Genomic DNA, 19,987 nt, shown 5'->3' on the forward strand with positions numbered 1-19,987 from the left:
ATCGTTAATACAAATAAGAAACAAGAGACCCAGAGGGCCTGTATCGCTCTCCTGTTGTTTTTTTAATAACTCTGTAATGTAGTAATTAGTGATTCAAAAATAACAAAGACAAATTGACTCGATGATTGTTTAATTTTGAATCCCAACCATATAATGATGATATAGATACCATACGAATATGCAATCCAATACATAGTTTCAGAGAGGAAGTATATGGAAATAGTAGCCTAATTAACATTTTTGGCCCCGCGCATAAAGCCCCAGGGCGTCAGCCATATCATTTTTACAATTTTGAATCCCCACCGCATGAGGATGATAACATTGCATTATATGTGCTATCCCATGCTAAGTTGCAGAGAAGTTGTTAATATGGTAACAGCCAAATTGACCCCTTTTGACCCCACCCCTTTGCCCATGGGGAGTTAGCCCCATCATTTGTACAATTTTGAATCCCCATCCTATATGATGCTACCATTGCATTATGGGTGCTTAGTTTCAGAGAAGATGTCGTTTATATGGAAATAGCCAAATTGACCCTTTTTGACCACGCCCTTCAGACCCCCGGGGGATCAGCCCTTTCATTTGTACAATTTTGAATCAGCACCCTATTAGGATGCTACCATTGCATTATGAGTGCTTCACAAGAACCTTTAAAAAATTACCGGTCTATGATTTTTCTCAAATTTTCATACTATTTACTTTAGGTAAGGTGCAAACTTTTTTTGGAATATTTTGGTGCACTCAAACTGGAAGTGGGTGATTCACATTTGTTAATAATTGAGATGGCCGAAAATAGCACTCAAAATTTGGACATTTTCTGTTTTAAAAATGTAGTCGAAATTTTATTTGCTACATTTCGCCTACATACTTCAAATCATAATATGTAACTAACACTACTCTTGGGAAAATAATACAGTTGGACGACATAAAATATTATGTTGATACCGTTTTGAATCAAAAGATAAATTTGCCATACACATCTACTGGACAACTTTAATTTATTTTATAGCACAGGCCCCTGAGACCTTTGGAATTTTGAAATGTATTTCAAGGGTTTGCATTAATGTTGTTACCTATAACATTTAGTTTTGATAAATTTTGTTCGTGAAAGATGTACTTTCAATAGAGTTGCGTTCGCATGCAATAACTTTTTATTTTTCATGTCCTTTCCCAGCCATGGTATCATCGTATTTTCTTCTAAAACTTGAAAATATTGTTGATGCATTTGATATGTATCATCTGTTTACACACACAAATGACCTTGACCTTCATTTAAGGTCACAGGAGTCAAATAGACTAAAATCTTCAAATGACTTATTCTCAAGCACCAAAAGGCCCAGGATACTCATATATTGGGCTTGCAGCATGCTGGGATTCAGTTCAGTTCTTTATTACTTTAAACCAATTGGTTTATCAGTACAGTGCATATATATATATATACAGTGCAGACAGGAAAAACAATACAATATGTACAGACACACAACACACTCGCAGCGTACACGTATGTAGTGTAGAGATATATCTCACATTACGATATATTTACATTCGTCACATTTATTTTCTATCTTTCATATTCTATTTTCATTCAGTATTAACCTATACCATTAATACGCTATTGTCACTCAACACGTTTTAACACTCTCATATTACATTTATACATTACTTACAGAAAAACTTGCTTTTTTATTGTTCTCATATTATATCTCTTCTTTACTCACAATACATTCATTTATAATCCTATTCTACATTTGATCGTTACTCGATTTATATCCAATAATGTTCTTACATTACATCTACACTTACGTTACTCATCTTACATTATTTCATGCTATCTCATTCTTACGTTACATTACTTATACATGATCTTGTTCGCATAATATTACATTTACGTTACTCAAATTACATTAATAGTATTTTCACATATTAATGTAACATTACATTCTATATTATTAACACATTAATTAAATCATTCAAAAAAAACCATCAACCACGGCATTGATAGTACATGTACGTTAGTATTAATACAGTATGCCATTATTCATGCTAAACTTTCTCTCTTTTTGCTGCTCAATTTGATAAATTTGGCTAAATTTGACAGATCTTTTATATTATCTGTTTTCATTAATTGCACAAATTTAAACATACTAGGGTTTTGAAAATAATATCTCTTGATACACATACTTCTTATATCTTTAAAACTTTCGCATTTAATAATAAAATGATTGCACTAAAAAAATCAGACATTTTATTAATATACTTAACACAACATTTGACATCATTGTATAATGAACGTATTATAAATAACATTTTCCCTTCCACGCCCTCTTTGATTGATTTAAACCATAAATTCTGCCGATTTACAAAATCAAATGCTTTCCTAAAATCAATGAAACAGCAGTACAATCTGTTTCTGTTTTTTAATGTTTTGCTTATTAAAGATTGTATGACAAATATAGCATCAACTGTTGACATATGTTTTTTAAAACCAAACTGTGCATCACTTACTTTTGAATATTCATAATCAAAATCAACTAGTCTATTGTTCAAAATTGAGGTGAAAAGTTTCCCCAAACAACTTATTAAAGTAATGCCTCTATAATTATTAGTGTCATCCTTATTTCCCTTCTTGAAAACAAGAATAATGTTACCTATTGACCAGGATGTTGGATAGTTACCAGACTTAAAATATTATTAAACAATACAACCAGACAAGGCAAAAGAACATCTTTACTCTTAATAAAATACTCATTAATTAGTAGATCCTGACCACATGCTTTAGATGTGCTTAAATTATTAATAGCTTTAAATATTTTTTTTCTCAGTAATATCGGCATCTAATTCATTTAAAACCTGAATTAGAAATATTGTTACATGTATCATAATCTTGTGTAAAAAGTCAGTTACCATTTCATTCTCTTGAGGTGCAGTGGAAGATAATTCATGAAAGTATTCGTAAAAAGCATGTTCGTCCAGGTTACATTTAACACTCTTATTTCTTTTCCTGAATTCTCTGTAAAAATCCTTCGGGTTATGTTTTCTCATGTAATTTAACATATTGCCTTGCTGTGCTTTATATTCACGTTTGAATTTACATTCTAACGTCTTGTATATGCGTTTTTTGTACAAGTTTATTACGGTTTTCTCTAGATTTATCAGAGTTAAAAAAGGACAAACATTGCTTGTATTCATTATATAACTTTTTACAATTTTCATTAAACCATGGCTTATGTTCCGTTTTGCTCTTCTTATCTAATCTGGGGGCACATGTATACGTGACGGCTGTAAACGGCAATAGTAATTCATTCATTGTTTAGGTAAATTTATCAACACATTGATCAATGCCTTCTTGACCAGTGTCATAATATGTACATGTATTTAATAATTCCGTACGATTACATTCCAATACCCGACGAACACTTTTTGTATATTCATCATTCCACTTAACCTTCATACCTTTACTAGTATCATAATAACAACTGTTTTCATACTGAATATCGTTACTTGTTGCACTAGAACACAGTGTGGGATAAAGGGCTACCAAGTTTGTTCAAATAAATGACCTTGACTTTCATTCAAGGTTACAGGGGTCAAATAGGCTAAAAACTTTACACGACTTCTTTTCAAGAACCGAAACGCTCAGGGTTCTCATATTGGGCCTGCAACATGCTGGGATGAAGGGCTACCAAGTTTGTTCAAATGAATGACTTTGACCTTCATTCAAGGTCACAGGGGTCAAATAGGCTAAAATCTCTAAACAACGTCTTCTTAAGAACGGAAAGGCCCAGTATACTCATATTGGGCCTGCAGCATGCTGAAATGAAGGGCTACCAAGTTTGTTCAAATGAATCACTTCGACCTTCATTCAAGGTCACAGGGGTCAAATAGGCTAAAATATTTAAACAACTTCTTCTCAAGAACTGAAAGTCCCAGGATACTCATATTGGGCCTGCAGCATACTTTGATGAAGGGCTACCAAGTTTGTTCAAATTAAAAAAAAATGTATATTAGAAATGAAAGTGTACTTTATTAACACACAGACTTGCTATGGTTTAAATTAAAGATAATCCTCAAACTGTACAAAATGTGGGAGAGAGAACAGATATCGGCCTTGACGGGCCTCGATAAGTTCTCTCTCCCACATACTGTACAGTTTTCGGCTTATCTCCATAACTTATAATCACCTACCATTGTGGAATTGTTACCCTTTTCCATGGACATGATATCCTTTAAAATTAACTTGACCTGTTTGTCTATCTATTTTAAATTATTGGGTGATACTATATATATTTATTTAGCAGACTGACTCAATGACTTTAAAACTTTACGACAATGTCCATTATTACAAATATTCATCTAAAAGAATAATAGAAAACCAAGGCAGATAGCAAATGACTGACTTACAGTCTTTCAATAATTGACGTATATATGTCGAAATTAATTTGCTTGGTTCAAAAACTGTAGCAATAAATTATTAAACACACATTATCAGAAGACCAATCGTATTAAAATCATTACGAAACATCATTATACAGGCAATAATGAATGGCAGACGTATATGGGCGACGATCCGAACAGACTGTAACCAAGATGGCCGAACCACAAAACCAATAACCGCGCCGTCCGAGGTCCAACAGCGCCAGCTCCTCCGAGACATCTATCTCCATAGCTACCAAATCAACCCCAGTGATGTACAGTACACTGAGGCACACGGTAAGCATTTTTGTCAATAGTTCCATTGATTCTTAATACCGATATGATGTATCGTAATAACTTATCGTGTTCACAAGGTTCCATAATTATTATTGCAAAGGACAATAACTCCGTTAGTTACAATCAGATAAGGCCTATTTTCAAACTCGTCCGAGATATATCCATTGTTATTTTATATACAAAGTTCAATTAAGGAAAAATACTAAACAATTAATTTGTACTTATTGACTAGATAACAAATATTTGTGAGTAATCTGTAAAATGTATCCTTTGTACAGGAACCGGAACTCCCATAGGTGACCCCGTCGAGGTCAACAGTCTCGGTACATTCTTTAAAGACTTTCCAATACAGAATAATGACGTGAAACAACAACGATTTATTGGCTCTGTAAATAACCAACATCGGTCATCTGGAATCCGGAGCTGGAGCTGCAAGTCTTATCAAGACCCTTCTCATGATGAGGCACGGACAAATAGTACCATCCCTTCATTCTCTTCCGCGAAACGAAAAAAATCGATTTTGGAAGCTATAAAACTTGACGTGCCTGTATCAGTTTGCCCTTGGTCTGCTCTACCAAATCGGACCAGAGCTGCATGCATCAACTGCTTTGGATTTGGTGGAACTAATAGCCATGCTTTTATAAGACAATGGGTTGGGGATACAACCGATGTGTGTCCACGAAACAACAATGACGGTCATTTGAAATTTTGCATTCCTGTTTCCGCTAAAACTCACAGAAGTTTGATCAAATCGATAAAACACATCGCCACAAGTCTAACTGACGAGACATGCGATATGATCCGATGGGCTTACACCTCTTCATGCAAGCGGGATCACTATAGATATCGAAAAATGTTCATGGAGACGAGCATACCTGACCTGATTAAAACTTTTGAAGATACTATAGATACACTATCAAATAGTACAATGTCCCCAGGGAACACCTATAGAATCATATACATCTTCTGTGGGGTTGGAACGGCTTGGACAAAAATGGGAATGGATCTTGTAGAAAAGTTCCCGCTTTTCGCCGAAACACTAAGAAGCATTGGTACATAGTTGGTACCACTGACTGGATGGTCGATAACTGACAAAATCAGAGACGGTGCTGATATGGATGACCCCTTTCTCAGTCATATAGGAATATGTGCCTGCCAACTTGGACTGTCGGACGTATGGAAACACTTGGGTATAAGTCTTCATGCCATCGTTGGCCAGTCTGTCGGTGAGGTGGCCGCGGCTTACAGCAGTGGAGTATTGTCTTTAGGTGATGCAGTGAAGGTGATCTACCACAGATCTAGATTGCTGGCAGAAACGTCAGGAGGGAAAATGATGGTGGTAAGGAGCATCGATACTACAAAGGTTACATTCAATGACGTTACATAAAAGTGACTGAACATTGTGCCTAACGTCTGTAGTGATATTTTATAACATTTATAAGTGTATTCATATTAAGCGTTTTATGGAAACTAGAGTGGAAATTATTAATCTTATAAAGAAAAGTATTAGTCAATAGAATATCATGTATAATTCTCACTTGCAACCACTGTAGTTTCCAATTTTTTGTCACGGTGAAGGATAGATTTTAAATGTTTTCCCATTTCTCTTTATCATAATCAAATTTAAGGTTCCACTTCTATCTCCAATAGGAATAGCTCTATTACAGCAGAATCCCAAACATCAAGCGGGTTATCACACAATGTGGTTATGTTCTTTGAACATAACCGTTTAAAAGAACATAACCGTTTTATCTACAATGAATCAAGTAAAATAAAAATAGTAGTTGTTGATGTGTAACATGTTATGTTTTTGATGATTTTGTTAACATTTTAACATGAGTATAATCAGAACACGGTATATTTTATAAGATTAATACATAAATACCATCAACTTTGCGCAATGGTCATTTATCATCTGTAATTTGAATGAATTTTGTGTTTTGAATACTAAAAACACCAGACATATCTCAGAAAATCGAATATGATCTTACTAAGTGAAGACCTTCTAAAACAGAAGAGTAACCCTATCTAAAGTTCGAAATAGATATAATATCCTATCCTATCCCCGTTAGCCAATTTTAACAGCCAAATCAGAGCCATCTATCTGGCAATGAATAGTTTGCCGTCCTTGCTACATCAGATGAAAATGACCTTTTCGTTTGGACGATGCAGAAATTCTGTTAGAATTAATTTTCTTCCAGCAAAGTTGATACCACGACAGACAATGTGTTCCAAGCTGATCTGGTGTCAGGGAATGCTAAAACAGACACCATGTTTGACTTACCAGCTCATTCAGCTGTTGCCAAAAAAATCTACATGTTTATTAACATTAGTGACGTCATAATTATCACGTTTTGGTGTCAATCATACCCCTATAGATTTCAATTTCTCTTGGTGAGTTTATATAGCAGAAATAACAAGTGAATGTAAATATTTTTTTTATATAATCAACAGTGGGATTAAATCGACGTAAAGGTCGCTACAAACAATAAGATGATTATGGCCAAAGATAATATCTGAGATCGCCATATTTTGTATTATCTTGCATACAAGCAAAATATCAATATTTCATTTTACCGCTACATGCAATGAGGATGGGTAAAAAAAAGAAATGTATGTTCATTATACAACATAGGTAATATCGCCCGGTACATTTCAGTGGTTAGTAAATCGTAGTTTACGGACAGAATGTGTACTTTACATGCATATACATATATAAATATATATAAGATATGCCCTGATTTTCCGCCACTCTTATTGGCTGATACACTGTATACTGTCACGTGGAGGGCGATATTTATCATATCGACTTGATGTTGTCATTTATAGAAAGCATATTGACTTGATGTTTCTATTGTGAGGTCACTCCCAAGTCGGTATTGCGATTATTGTAGTATAACGATGCCTTGATATGAAAAAAAATATTTCAAGATTTAATATAAAGTAAGCTATATATAATGCATAATTTGATGATATGATTGACCAGTGTGAATAATCATATTTCAGAAATGTAAATGGTAAAAAGTCGTGTATATGTTTTTCAGGCCGCCAAAAAATGTAACAGTCTAGTACTTGTCAGACCGGTTAGTCTAAAATAGATGTGCCTGTCACTTGTACACGTATGCAATATCTAACCAGTATAAATAAGTGCTGGCCAGTGATATACAAATATACAGAAGGCGTCAGACATACACATGGACACACATGTATGTGGCCCTTTTTGGCCAACAATATCTGGCACGACATATAATCTACATTATATGCATATGTACATATGTAAGATACTAAGAAAATAAACGTCGACATAATATTGGAGTCCTTCTTCATTTCAACACAACATCGACATTAATTTCACGAGTCATGAAACAACAAAGGCACATCCAGCCATACACCAACGAGAACATAATATTATATTTTACTAGCGCCGTTGACGTATGATTGAACCTGGATTGTTGCGGAAAACCATTTTACAGACCGTACCGTGGAAATCATCAACGGAGCTACTCCACTATAGTGCCACAAAAACACAACAACCCAAAGCCACATCATAAGGACACAGCCACTCGAACACAAGATCACATGCCACACAAAGAACACAAGAGGAACAACTGCACAATGACCGCCAATTCAAACACCCTACTGACCACGACCAACATAGACCAAGCTGTACGAAAACAGAAGACAAAAATACGAACTGTGATTATTTTTTCTAAATTTTGGACATTTATAAATGTGTTTTGATATATTGAAATTTACTTTCCGGTAATGTAATAGTGTTTTAATTGGTTTCTAAGCTAATAAGATTATACATCTATTCTTTAATTTGTTTTCATCTAAATATCATACGCTTTTCAGTTAATATCAGCTTTAATTGGAAGGCGATATTTAATCTGTTTGTTTTTTAGACGATTTAACGTCAAATTCAAACTTTTCCTCCATTAACGTCATTTGTATACAGCACAATTATTGTGTATTATTAGTTCAGGTTAAACATTTCTTTTTTTCTCCTTATATAATTTATAAGTATATATAATTGAATTTTTATGCTTACGAACTGTTATCATCATATAATTTACAAAAATCAAAACATTTCAGTTTTAACAGTTACTATATTCATTTAAGGACGTTTCCGAACAGTGATCGAATGCGCCGTTCGTTCGGACCTCCTAGGGTCAATAAGTGCATTCGGAACTGTACATGAAAACACTTCAGTGACTAGGATTATGAAGAATAGCGATCTATATGTTATCCGCCTAACGATATCTTACCTTTTTAACGTTAAAATCAGGATAGTACAGTCGATAAACGGCGTATTTGTCGATATTGTTCGGTTTGCCGAAAGCTTGATATACCGTGTGAAAATTAAAGCTTGTACGGTAGGTGTAGACCTAGCTTCGACACACTAGAAAAAGTATTGTTGTCAGATCTTTGAATTTGGCTTGGCTAATATAACATGAAGCTACATGTATCTTTTGCGAAACAAATTACATAACTCATACAAACGGACTGATGCCGACACGGTCTTGTACTGAATAAAATGAGATTTCATAACAAACAAATAATTAAAACATTTTCTGTTCATCTCCCTTAAACTGTGAATATTTGACACTTACTATGTGTTTTAAGGTAGACGCATATTTAAATCAAGATTTTTCAATTTTGCCGAGTAATCCTCTAAAACCAGCTACAGGTACAGAACTAGCTTCATCTCTCCATCGCCCCACCCCTGCTTTTCGTTCAATTTGTACAAGTCTATTTTATTGAATATTGCGTTTGTAGATGTCTACATGTATCATGTTTAGCTAATATGACCTTCAATAAGCACTTACACGTTCGGGAAACAAGACTTTATTTACTGTATAACATGTACGATAAGACATAACTACTGTATTTAGATGATACATGTATTTCCTGTTTTCAGAAAATGCATAGAAGTACTCTGATTCAGCTAATCAAATACTATCTCACGAAAAAACACATTTAAGCTAGTGTCAACAAAAGTATTACATCTGTGATATAGAAACTAAACATGTATATGAAGGCATAGACTAATTATTTCCCTATCTGCAGTAATCAGCTGAACGTAGATCAAGTATTCAGAATAAGAGATTTTTTTCTTAGGCGTACACTTACAGTACAGGTAATCTGGAGGATCCAAAATTCTGTTTTTGTTTACTTCTGATAACAGATATATATCTACATGTATTATATATGCAGATATCTCCAAATAAAAACACATACAAAGACATACAGATGTGTATGATGACATAGATTGTATCGACATTTTTTATGATCGAGTTGAAGTTATCAACTTCGATCGTTGTCACGTAGACCCTTTTCATTGGCTACAATTTTGGCTCCAAATTCAAATTTAAAGTTGAATATGTGCCTCAAACGACTATTGAAGCTAAGATATCTTGACGATGGAAAGATAGATTTTGATAAAATATTTCTCCACTGAAACAATATAAAATCATGGATTGTCTAAAGGGTAATTGAAGTGAAATCTTTACACGGAATTTTCCATAGTCGTTTTCAGATATTATATCCAGGCAAAATAATGGCTTATTTGTGCCATTTCTTAGCTTTGTATAGCATCAAATCGGTGGCATCGTCACATAAAATTAACAGTTATAACAATTTATATTATCAGACTATTACACTTTATAATGTTGAATATATAAGATGTACTTTATAAAAATATTACCGCTCGATTTCGGTCTAATAATATAACTGAAAAAATTCATTTTTTAGGGGGTAGGGGTATAGAATGGCTAATTACTAAAAAAAATCCGCGGTCATTTTTTTATATTCTTTCATCGTAACACAAACAACTGTCTAATTATGTGGACAAAAAAGAAAGAAAATTAAACGACACAATTTTTGAAATTCGGTATTTAATTCAAATGCAAAAATTGGCCCTTTTTAGGCCTCATTTACACGCATTTGCGTGAAAAATTCACAATTGTTGTATTTTTAAGAGTGGAAACGACATTGAGGTCATTGACAGCCATATAAACTTACATATTAAAGATAAAAAATGTTGTTGTTTGTAATATTTCAGTCAATTACCAAGCTTTGAAAACATGTGTGTAAAATTGTATTTTGAGAAAAACAGACGGTAAAGTAGGGTTATTGAGAGTACAATATTTCCAAAACCTTTTAAAAAAAATAAACGAGGGGAAATTTTTAGGCCTAACAGTATCGAATCACCTTAAGTTATTTAAAATTAGTTATTCTGATAGTAAACACATTTCGTAATGATTTGTTAGCTATCTGCCTTAAAATATATCTGCTTCCGCTCTATAGATATATGCGAAATTGTGCCCAAGGGTAATTGACAGGTAATCTGTATTTTATAATTATGGTTGCCACACTCTGCCAAGTTTAATAGTACATTTTTTGTTTAAAGTTTGATTACATTTATTTCTTAAACAACTAATGCAGGTTACATTAATTTTCTTATAATGACTTGTTCATGGTTATGCTGTTGTTATATATAATACTAAATATTCACATGGAAGTTCTTTTGACATTTAATATCTTACTTTATTTGTTTGACACCTATCCACATTTTACATATTTTTATATACATATCGGAAGTTCTCTTACGTGCTAATGCACAGAGAAAAACATGTACTCGAAACTTTCCATATTTTAGCATGTTATAGGCGGAGTAGTGATGTGATATAACACACAATAACAAAGATCGTCCAATTTCATTTTCATTTTTTTTCCTTCTAATAACAACACATAAAGAACCTTAAAAGTCATAGAGAAGTTTGGATTTTTTTCTATTGTTTTTTGTTTGTTTGTTATATAATAGCATCAGTAATTTACATACCACTTAATATCATCAACATATGTAAATCCAAACAAAAATTAAAGTGAAAGTTAAGGCCTCCAAGTACACGCATCACTGACATTCTATATGTAAAATTATGACTAGATCCTAATCAATAAAACATCCAGACAGTTACTCACGAAAGCCAAAGTCAAGAAGGCGATTTATGTTCATGAAAATGAAATTAATTTACATATTCCGATTGTGCGGTCCCTATACGTGATGGGTTAATAAATATGCATACATCCGTATAGCACCTGCTTTATGCATGAATGTTATGCTGTTGAACGAACTGTATAATGGTGTACAATGACTCATTATGATTGGACAGTAAGTGTAATTCATCATTCAATAACCGACTAGAAGCGGTAATCCCGTAAATTTAACCGTTATAACAAAAATAGTACACACAGAAAACATGAATAAAAACTAATGACTATTGAAACTTAATGTCATTGCAATTCTTTTAAATATAAATGGTGATTAATTTATACATACATAAATGATACAATTTGGCTATCTGTGTGCGATATTCATCTTGACATTTTGCAGTCAGTCTGTGTTTTTTTTACATGTTCTTATACAAGGCAGACGCAGAACATTTTGTAAAATATCAAAAGGTCATCTAAATAGTTTATACATTTTATGTTTTCATACAAAGAATGCCCTCTCATTTGAAATTGATTCGTGTCAAAATTAAAGATTTAAGAAACGAGATAAAGAGAATTCATGGTTTAAAATTATTTTACAATACAAGGTTTATAATGGTGCAAGCCGAGATAACGAGGCTTTTCGGAGACATCTCAGCTTTCCATGTCGAGCACCAAGACAATATATGTTTGTAAGATACTCACCGTGTATTCTGTTTATCATGCATCAATTTATTTATAGATGACATTCAGAACGGATATCAATTATTTACTCGGTTCGCTCGAAGCGAAATGCTTCCTTCTATTTAAATGTAATATTTTATCTAGATCAAGATAAGACGTCTCCTTAAATATAAGTAATAATTTTACCAGTTCACGGTAAAACGTATATTTTGTTAGCCTGACCCTGATCAGAATCTGCCGCTCGTTTGCTGTTTTTAATTTACTGCTATCAAAGACGACATACTCAAATTGATGTTGTTGAAATGGTCATTTATTAATGACGTAGTTGTCGTATCAAAACATTGGTTGTCATACAATTATACTCGCTTTACATTTCTAATCAACATCATAAATGAGGAGCAGTAAAGATGGGGTACAAATCTTGCCACAAATGGCTGGAGTTTACTGAGATATCAAAATGCAAATTAGAAGCATTACAGAAAGAAGTCTTCTTAAATAAAAGTCATAACTGTATCAGTTCACGGTAAGAAGTCTTTTGAAATAAAAGAAGTAATTTTACCAATTCACTGTAAGAAGTCTATTTAAATGTAATTAATACTTTTACCAGTTAACGGTAAGAAGTCTACTAAAATAGAAGTAAGAATTTGAACAGTTCACGGTAAGAAATCAACTTAGTAAACATAAAAGTAATATTTCTACCAACTCACAGCAATAAGTCTACTTAAATAAAAGTAAACAAACCAGTTAGCGGAAGGAAGACTACCTAAATAAAAGTGATAATTTTACCAATTCACGATGAAAAGTCTATTTAAACGTAAGTAACAATTTTACCTATTCACAGCAAGACGTCTACTTAAATAGAAGTAATAATTTGGCCAGTTCATGATAAGAAGTCAACGTAAGTGTAATTAACAATTTACCAATTCACAGCAAGAAGTCTACTGAAATAAAAGTAATAATTTTACCAGTTCACAATAAGAAGTCAACCCAATCAAATTAATAATTTCAACAATTCACAAACAAGATTCTACTTAAATATAAGTAATGAATTAACTAATTCACGATAATAAGTCTACTTAAATAAAAGTAATAATTTCACCAGCTAGCGGAAAAAGTCTACTTAAATACAAATGAAAATTGTACCAATACATGCTAAGAAGTATTTTCAAATATAAGTAATAATTCTACCTATTTACAACAAGATTTCTATTTAGATAAAAGCAATAATTGTACCAGTTCACGGTAAGGAGTCTACTTAAATAAAAGTGATAATTGTACCAATTCACAATAAGAAGTCCTTTTAAATGTAAGTAACAATTCTACATATTCACAACAAGACTTACATTTAGATAAAAGTAATACGTGTACCAGTTCACGGTAGGAAGTCTACATAAATAGAAGTAAGAATTTCAACAGTTCATGATAAGAAATTAAAAAATAAATGTAAATGTAAGTAATCCTTTTACCAATTCACAGCAAGAAGTCTACTGAAATAACAGTAATCATTTTACCAGTTCACGGTAAAAAGTCTTCTTAGATAATAACAATAATTTTCAATTTACCAGTTCATGGTAAGAAGTCTATGTAAATAAAATGTATAATTGTACAAGTTCACGGTAAGAAGTCTTTAATTCTACCTATTCACAGTAAGAAGTCTATGTAAATAAAATGTATAATTGTACAAGTTCACGATAAGAAGTCTACTTAAATAAAAGTGATAAATTCAAATTTACCAGTTCACAGTAAGAAGGCTATGTAAATGAAATTTATAATAGTACAAATTCACGGTAAGAAGTCTATTTAAATGTAAGTAATAATTTTACTTCTTCACTACAAGAAGTTTAATTTAATAGAAGTAATTATTTTACCAGTTCACGGTAAGAAGTCTATCTAAATGTAAGTAAATGATTTTACCAATTCACAGTAAAATGTCTACTGAAATAGAAGAGCAATAATTCTACTAGTTCACAGTAAGAAAATTAACAAAATATGACAAGATGAAGTGATTAAAAACATATTATTCACATATAATGCTGCAAGTACAACGTACGTGACATGTGATTACGTTAAATTATCCCGTTATGTCCATGATATCTTCGCTCCTCTTCACATTGAAGACTTTTTCCTTACATAACTGATTCTTCTTTTCGTTTGTGGATTTGTTATAACTAAATATATTCATATTACATTATCTGAAATATAAAAAAACACTATATTTTGATTTATAGAAGAAATCAGTTTATATTTTTCTGCATAGACATCCTAATCATTATTTTACTTTTTATTGACAATTTAGTAAAACAAGAGTAAAAACATAGTTATTGTATAATCATGTATCATGCTTTATGAGCAGAAAACCGTACAAAACACATAACATTTATTCAAAACTAAAATTTGGGCTGAGGGGATATAATAGCTATGGTGTTGACTCTCCAACAAATGACCTGGCCTACAGATATGCTTTGACTTCATCTATTCTATTCTTAATTAATGGTAATGTGATTGAAGCTAGTGTGAAAATGTGTAAGCCCAGCCATGTACTGATGAGAGTCAATTGCATAAGATTATAAAAGATAAACAAATTCTTGGGGGACTTACGAATTACAAATGTTCCAAAGCTGAAATAGCCCAAAGACAATTTATATATGAGTTCAATAGCTCTGTTAAATATATATGTTTGGTACGAACATACTTGATATTTCTTTACATAAAAAACCTTCTTTAACGTATTTACATACAAAAACAAACGACCTATTTTACAACAGTGACAAAAGCAGGTGGTGCATGATGCTGATACATATTTAACAAAATTATGTGACAAGAATATATTTATAGAACAAGTATATGACAAGAATTAGTTACAGTACATTCCTGCAATAAAATTAATGATACGTTTGGCAACTGCGGTTATTATCACCACTACACACTATTGAAGGCTGGCAACTGCGGTTACCACTAAAAAATAGGAAAGGTTTGAATGGCAAATACGGTTACCACTAGACACTGTGGGAAGGCTGGCAACTGCGGTTACCACTAGACACTATCAAAAGACTGGCAACTACGGTTAACACTAGACATTATTTAAGGGCTGGCAATTGCGGTTACTACTAGACACTAGCAAATGACTTGGAACTGCGGTTACCACTAGACACTATAAAGGGCTGGCAACTGCGGTTACCACTAGACACTTTCAAAAGGGCTGGCAACTGCGGTACCACTAGACGCTATTGAAGGACTGGCAACTACGGTTACCACTAGACACTATCAAAGGACTGGCAACTGCGGTTACCACTAGACATTATTGAAGGACTGGCAACTGCGGTTACCACTAGATCCTATCAAAGGACTGGCAACTGCGGTTACCACTAGACACCATCAAAGGACTGGCAACTGCGGTTCCTACTAGACACTAGCCACTATTGCGGTTACGTATACACTATCAGGGGCTGGTAACTGCGGTTACCGCTTAGATCCTAGGAAATGACTGGTAACGGTGACTACAACTAGACACTATCGAAAGGCTGGCAGCCGCTGTCCACCACTAGACACTATCAGAGGGTTAGTAACTGCGGTTACCACTACATACTAACAACATGCTGGCAACTGTGGTTACCACTAGACACTATTTTGGAAAGCTGGCAGCTGCTGTCCACCATTACGCACTATTAAAGGGCTGCCAACCGGTTTAGTATAACCACTGAATACTAACATAGGCTGCCAACTGCGGTTACCACTAGAGTTACTAACAAAGGCTGGTACCTGCGGTTACCGCTAGACACTAGGAAGGGTTAGCACCTGCGGTTACCACTAGGGATTGGCAACTGCTCTTATCACTATATATAATAGAAAATGGCTGGCAACTGCGTTTACCACTTGACACTAGAAAAAGGGTTGGCAACAGCGGTTACCATTAGACACTAGAAAAGGGGTTGGCAACCGCAGTTACCACTAGACACTAAAAAATGGTAGGCAATTGTGGTTACCACTAGACACTAGGAAAACATTTTGGAACTGCGAATATCACTAAATGATAATGTAACAAAGAGCTGGCAACTGCGGTTACCACTAAACATATATAAAAATTGCGTGTAACTGAATATTACACACTGTCAACCAGGTTGTGACTGAGATCGAGGCTTAATACTATAATGGTGTAGATCACATGCAACAAAACATAACCTATAGCTATTTACACTTTAGTCAACCATAATTGCACACTTTTCTAGATTGAGATGTGTAACATAATAACAATTCAATGGTCTTAGCCATGGCAGATTTGATTTTTTTTTTCCAAAGTTCCTCTGGGTGTGCGTATATATCTACAATAAGTATCACTTGACCAACGTACTACAGTCTTTATCCTGCACATTGTTGGAGGCTGTTGAGGTAGCTGCCCCAGTGCGAAACGAATGGTCATTGTAAAGTTCTGAATCAAACCCTATCGCTGATATGGACTCTTTCACGTAACCTATAAAGAGTGATCGAGAAGTGCTACACCATTCTTAGTTTTAAACAAACACCTATATAAACCTTTCGGAAATGGATAAGGTTTTGAAGAGTTTAAGTGCAAGTTAATGTAATCTTCATGAACATCAATATCACATAAACATAAGTTAAGTTTAGCATCGAATTTTCTTGTACATGTAAATTCCCAACGACGAAAGAATCCAAAAAATGCTTTAATAAACACAATTTCCAACAGTTAATCTGTATATGCACCGTTATGTTTTAGTTGCTTGAACTCTTTTAAGTTAAGCACTGCTGTAAGAATACTGTATAAACACTGAGGACCTACACTAAACTGTAAGCACATATGCTTAATGCCGCATATGTACAGTTTGATAGAGGCATGACTTAACTTCAAGTTCTTATAACAGTAAGCTACAAATGACACTAGTAGTTCATCAATGACTGGCGGAACTTGATGAGGTAATACGAAAGCCACAAAACCTTGCAGCAATAAGAAACTGAGATAGGTTCTGAACCCGGTTCCATAAGCAGTTTTTGTATTCTGTACCACCAAGCTGTCCCAAAATGTATGTGCTACATTGTCAAGTTCCAAAACACTTCCTCCCAGTGTGGGAATGTATGTGGTGTCCTGTCCGCAACAGGGGCGAGTCTCTTTGCAACCGAGACAAGGTAACAGCAATGTCATTTTTAACACCAGGTATATGTTTAGCTAAGATGGTAAAATTGTTCTGAGCTGCTCATAAAGTCAGTCTCCGCATTAATGGCATCATGTTCATGGCTTTAGATCTACCTTTATCGATAATTTCAACAGTAGCTATATTGTCACACCAGAAAAATACCTGTTTCCTCTCCCAGAAATGATTCCACAGGATACATGCTGCTACTATAGGATAAAGTTCTCAGAATGTTATAGACACAGAATTATTTTTTGCTTGTTTTTGTTTACCTACGATTCTTTGTTTGACAGGTCACTCGGAAGAAAACCACTTTTCTATAAAGAATCCACCGAGTCCTAAAGTTGCAGAGGCATCTGTATAAAGTTCCATATCTTTCGCTGGCGATATACTAGATTCGCGGAAGAGAGAGATTCCATTCCAATGTGCGAGGCAATAATCCACATTTGAATATCTTGTCGACATTCAGAATTGAGTTTTACATTGTGTCAAGGATTTCGCTGTTGTATACAGAGAAATAAGGTACGAGATGAACGACTTGCCAACCGGTATGACACGCGATGCGAAATTTGAATAACTGTAATAGTTCTAACTTTGTAAGCGTCTTTTGTCCCTGGAATACATTCAACATCTCTACTAAACGCTCCAACTTATTGGTGGGCAATCTAGCTTCCATTTTATGGAGTCCAATATAATGCCTAAGTATTCTACTACACAGCAAGGACTTTCTGTTTTATGAGGAGCTATCGAAATGTTTAAAACTTCCATGGTATGCACTCCGTCGACCCTTGGTGAATTTATAGTTATAAAGTCATCCAAGAGATGCAAAATATTTCCCAAATTGTATTTGGGGCTAGACCTACATCCTAAAACAAGACGTTTGTAATAATAATACTGATTGTCCCATTTCACACAAAAGAGATGCCACTGTGACGGATGAATCGGAATCAGTTTGAACGCGTCTGAAATATCAGTTTTACACATCACTGCCCCGGGTCCTATGTTTTTAATAACATTAATAGCATCCTCAATCTTGACATAAGAAAGAGAACAGACACATCTACTGAGAGCCGTTTTGTGCCAGAGTATTACCCGTTTCTAGTCCTATAGGACTGACTCGATATCTGTTGAACGGTGGATGCTGGAAAGGTCTCGCAAAAAAACCTTTACTTATTTCTTTTTGAATTACTTCTGTCACGGTAGAAGCTTCCTGAATAGCCTATTTCAAATTTATACATTCTTTAGTCTGTAATACTGAACACAATCTTATCTTAGTATCAAAGCCCAATTCCAGACCCGAGCAGAGGTAATTAAAACAATATCTGGTTGATTAGAAAGTTTAAGGACATTGATTGAAGTGGTAGCTAGCACGGTTGAAGAGGGTCCATGGTCTGTATTATTTTTTTCTTCTGTAGGCAAGACAATGCAGGATGGGCTACATTCCTACATAGTTTACAGGCATGGCCGTACCGGCACGTAGCACTATTAACATTATTGCATAGTTCAATTCCCTCCGCCACAACTCTCGATCTGCCGTATCGATCCATATCTCCATCTCGAAGTGTGGTAGTGTGTTGATCGGTCAACACTTGATGACTACGTGACAGTTGATTTTGCTGATTCCCCTGCGATGGAAATCTAGCTTGTATAGAATCACCGAGCGAGATCGGACAAAAGGGGATTGTGTGTGTGCTTGACCCACATGCACAAGCAGACGTTTTGGTTCCTGCCATCAACATAGTTAAAAGCTGATTGTCTTTCAGGGCCCAGTTAACGGTGTAATGCATATGCGCTCCTGGCCGAGAAGTTCTTGTGATATTCATAGAACTTTGAGCCATACAGGTTGTAAATCTCAATAATTGTCTCTTCATATCTGTCTAATTCCACCCTTCTGTTAGGGTGTCTTTCACACATCACGCGTTTATATTTGTTGAACGCCGTTATAAACTCACTAATAGTTAATGTTCTACTGAAACATGGGTCAGTAGGGACTTTGACATTGAACTGAACCCCCTCAGTGTGTATAACGCATTCTTTAGCCACGTCAAAATCTGGGACTAACAACGACGCTAAATCAATGTCCCTACCCTTTAAATTATGATCATAGGATGGAGAGAATCGGATGGTAGACCGTTTGACGGCTGGAAGTACGCACCTCAATCTGTGTTGTGTTGTAGTTCACAATAGCTTCCGTTTGTCCGCCATTGTTTACGATCGACCGTAGTCCCAAAAGTCTTATAGATTTAGGCAATATTAACACTTAATTTACATAGTTGCACACACTGAAAAACATCCACTGAATATACATAAAGCTCTGACACTTACTGTAAATGTTATGGGTTGTTAAAGAAGTCCATAAAACGTAAAAACAAAGATGAAGAATTACTTGGCGCCACTCTTGTCTATCTATACTGTAGAAAACTACTGAAGAGACTGACCAGTCACGTGACCGTGTC

At 34.4% G+C, this 19,987-nt stretch overlaps 1 protein-coding gene across 1 annotated transcript; it reads left to right on the plus strand.

Moving 5' to 3' along the window:
• The first annotated feature begins 4,538 nt into the window (after window positions 1-4,538).
• Window positions 4,539-5,770, plus strand: LOC138312910 (uncharacterized). The gene is made up of 2 exons (XM_069253624.1): window positions 4,539-4,710; window positions 4,989-5,770. Exons 1-2 carry the CDS (start codon window positions 4,539-4,541, stop codon window positions 5,768-5,770), a joined length of 954 nt encoding a protein of 317 aa, XP_069109725.1.
• Window positions 5,771-19,987: the final 14,217 nt, after the last annotated feature.

This window comes from Argopecten irradians, unplaced genomic scaffold (assembly GCF_041381155.1).
Source record: "Argopecten irradians isolate NY unplaced genomic scaffold, Ai_NY scaffold_0519, whole genome shotgun sequence".
Lineage (NCBI taxonomy): Eukaryota > Metazoa > Mollusca > Bivalvia > Pectinida > Pectinidae > Argopecten > Argopecten irradians.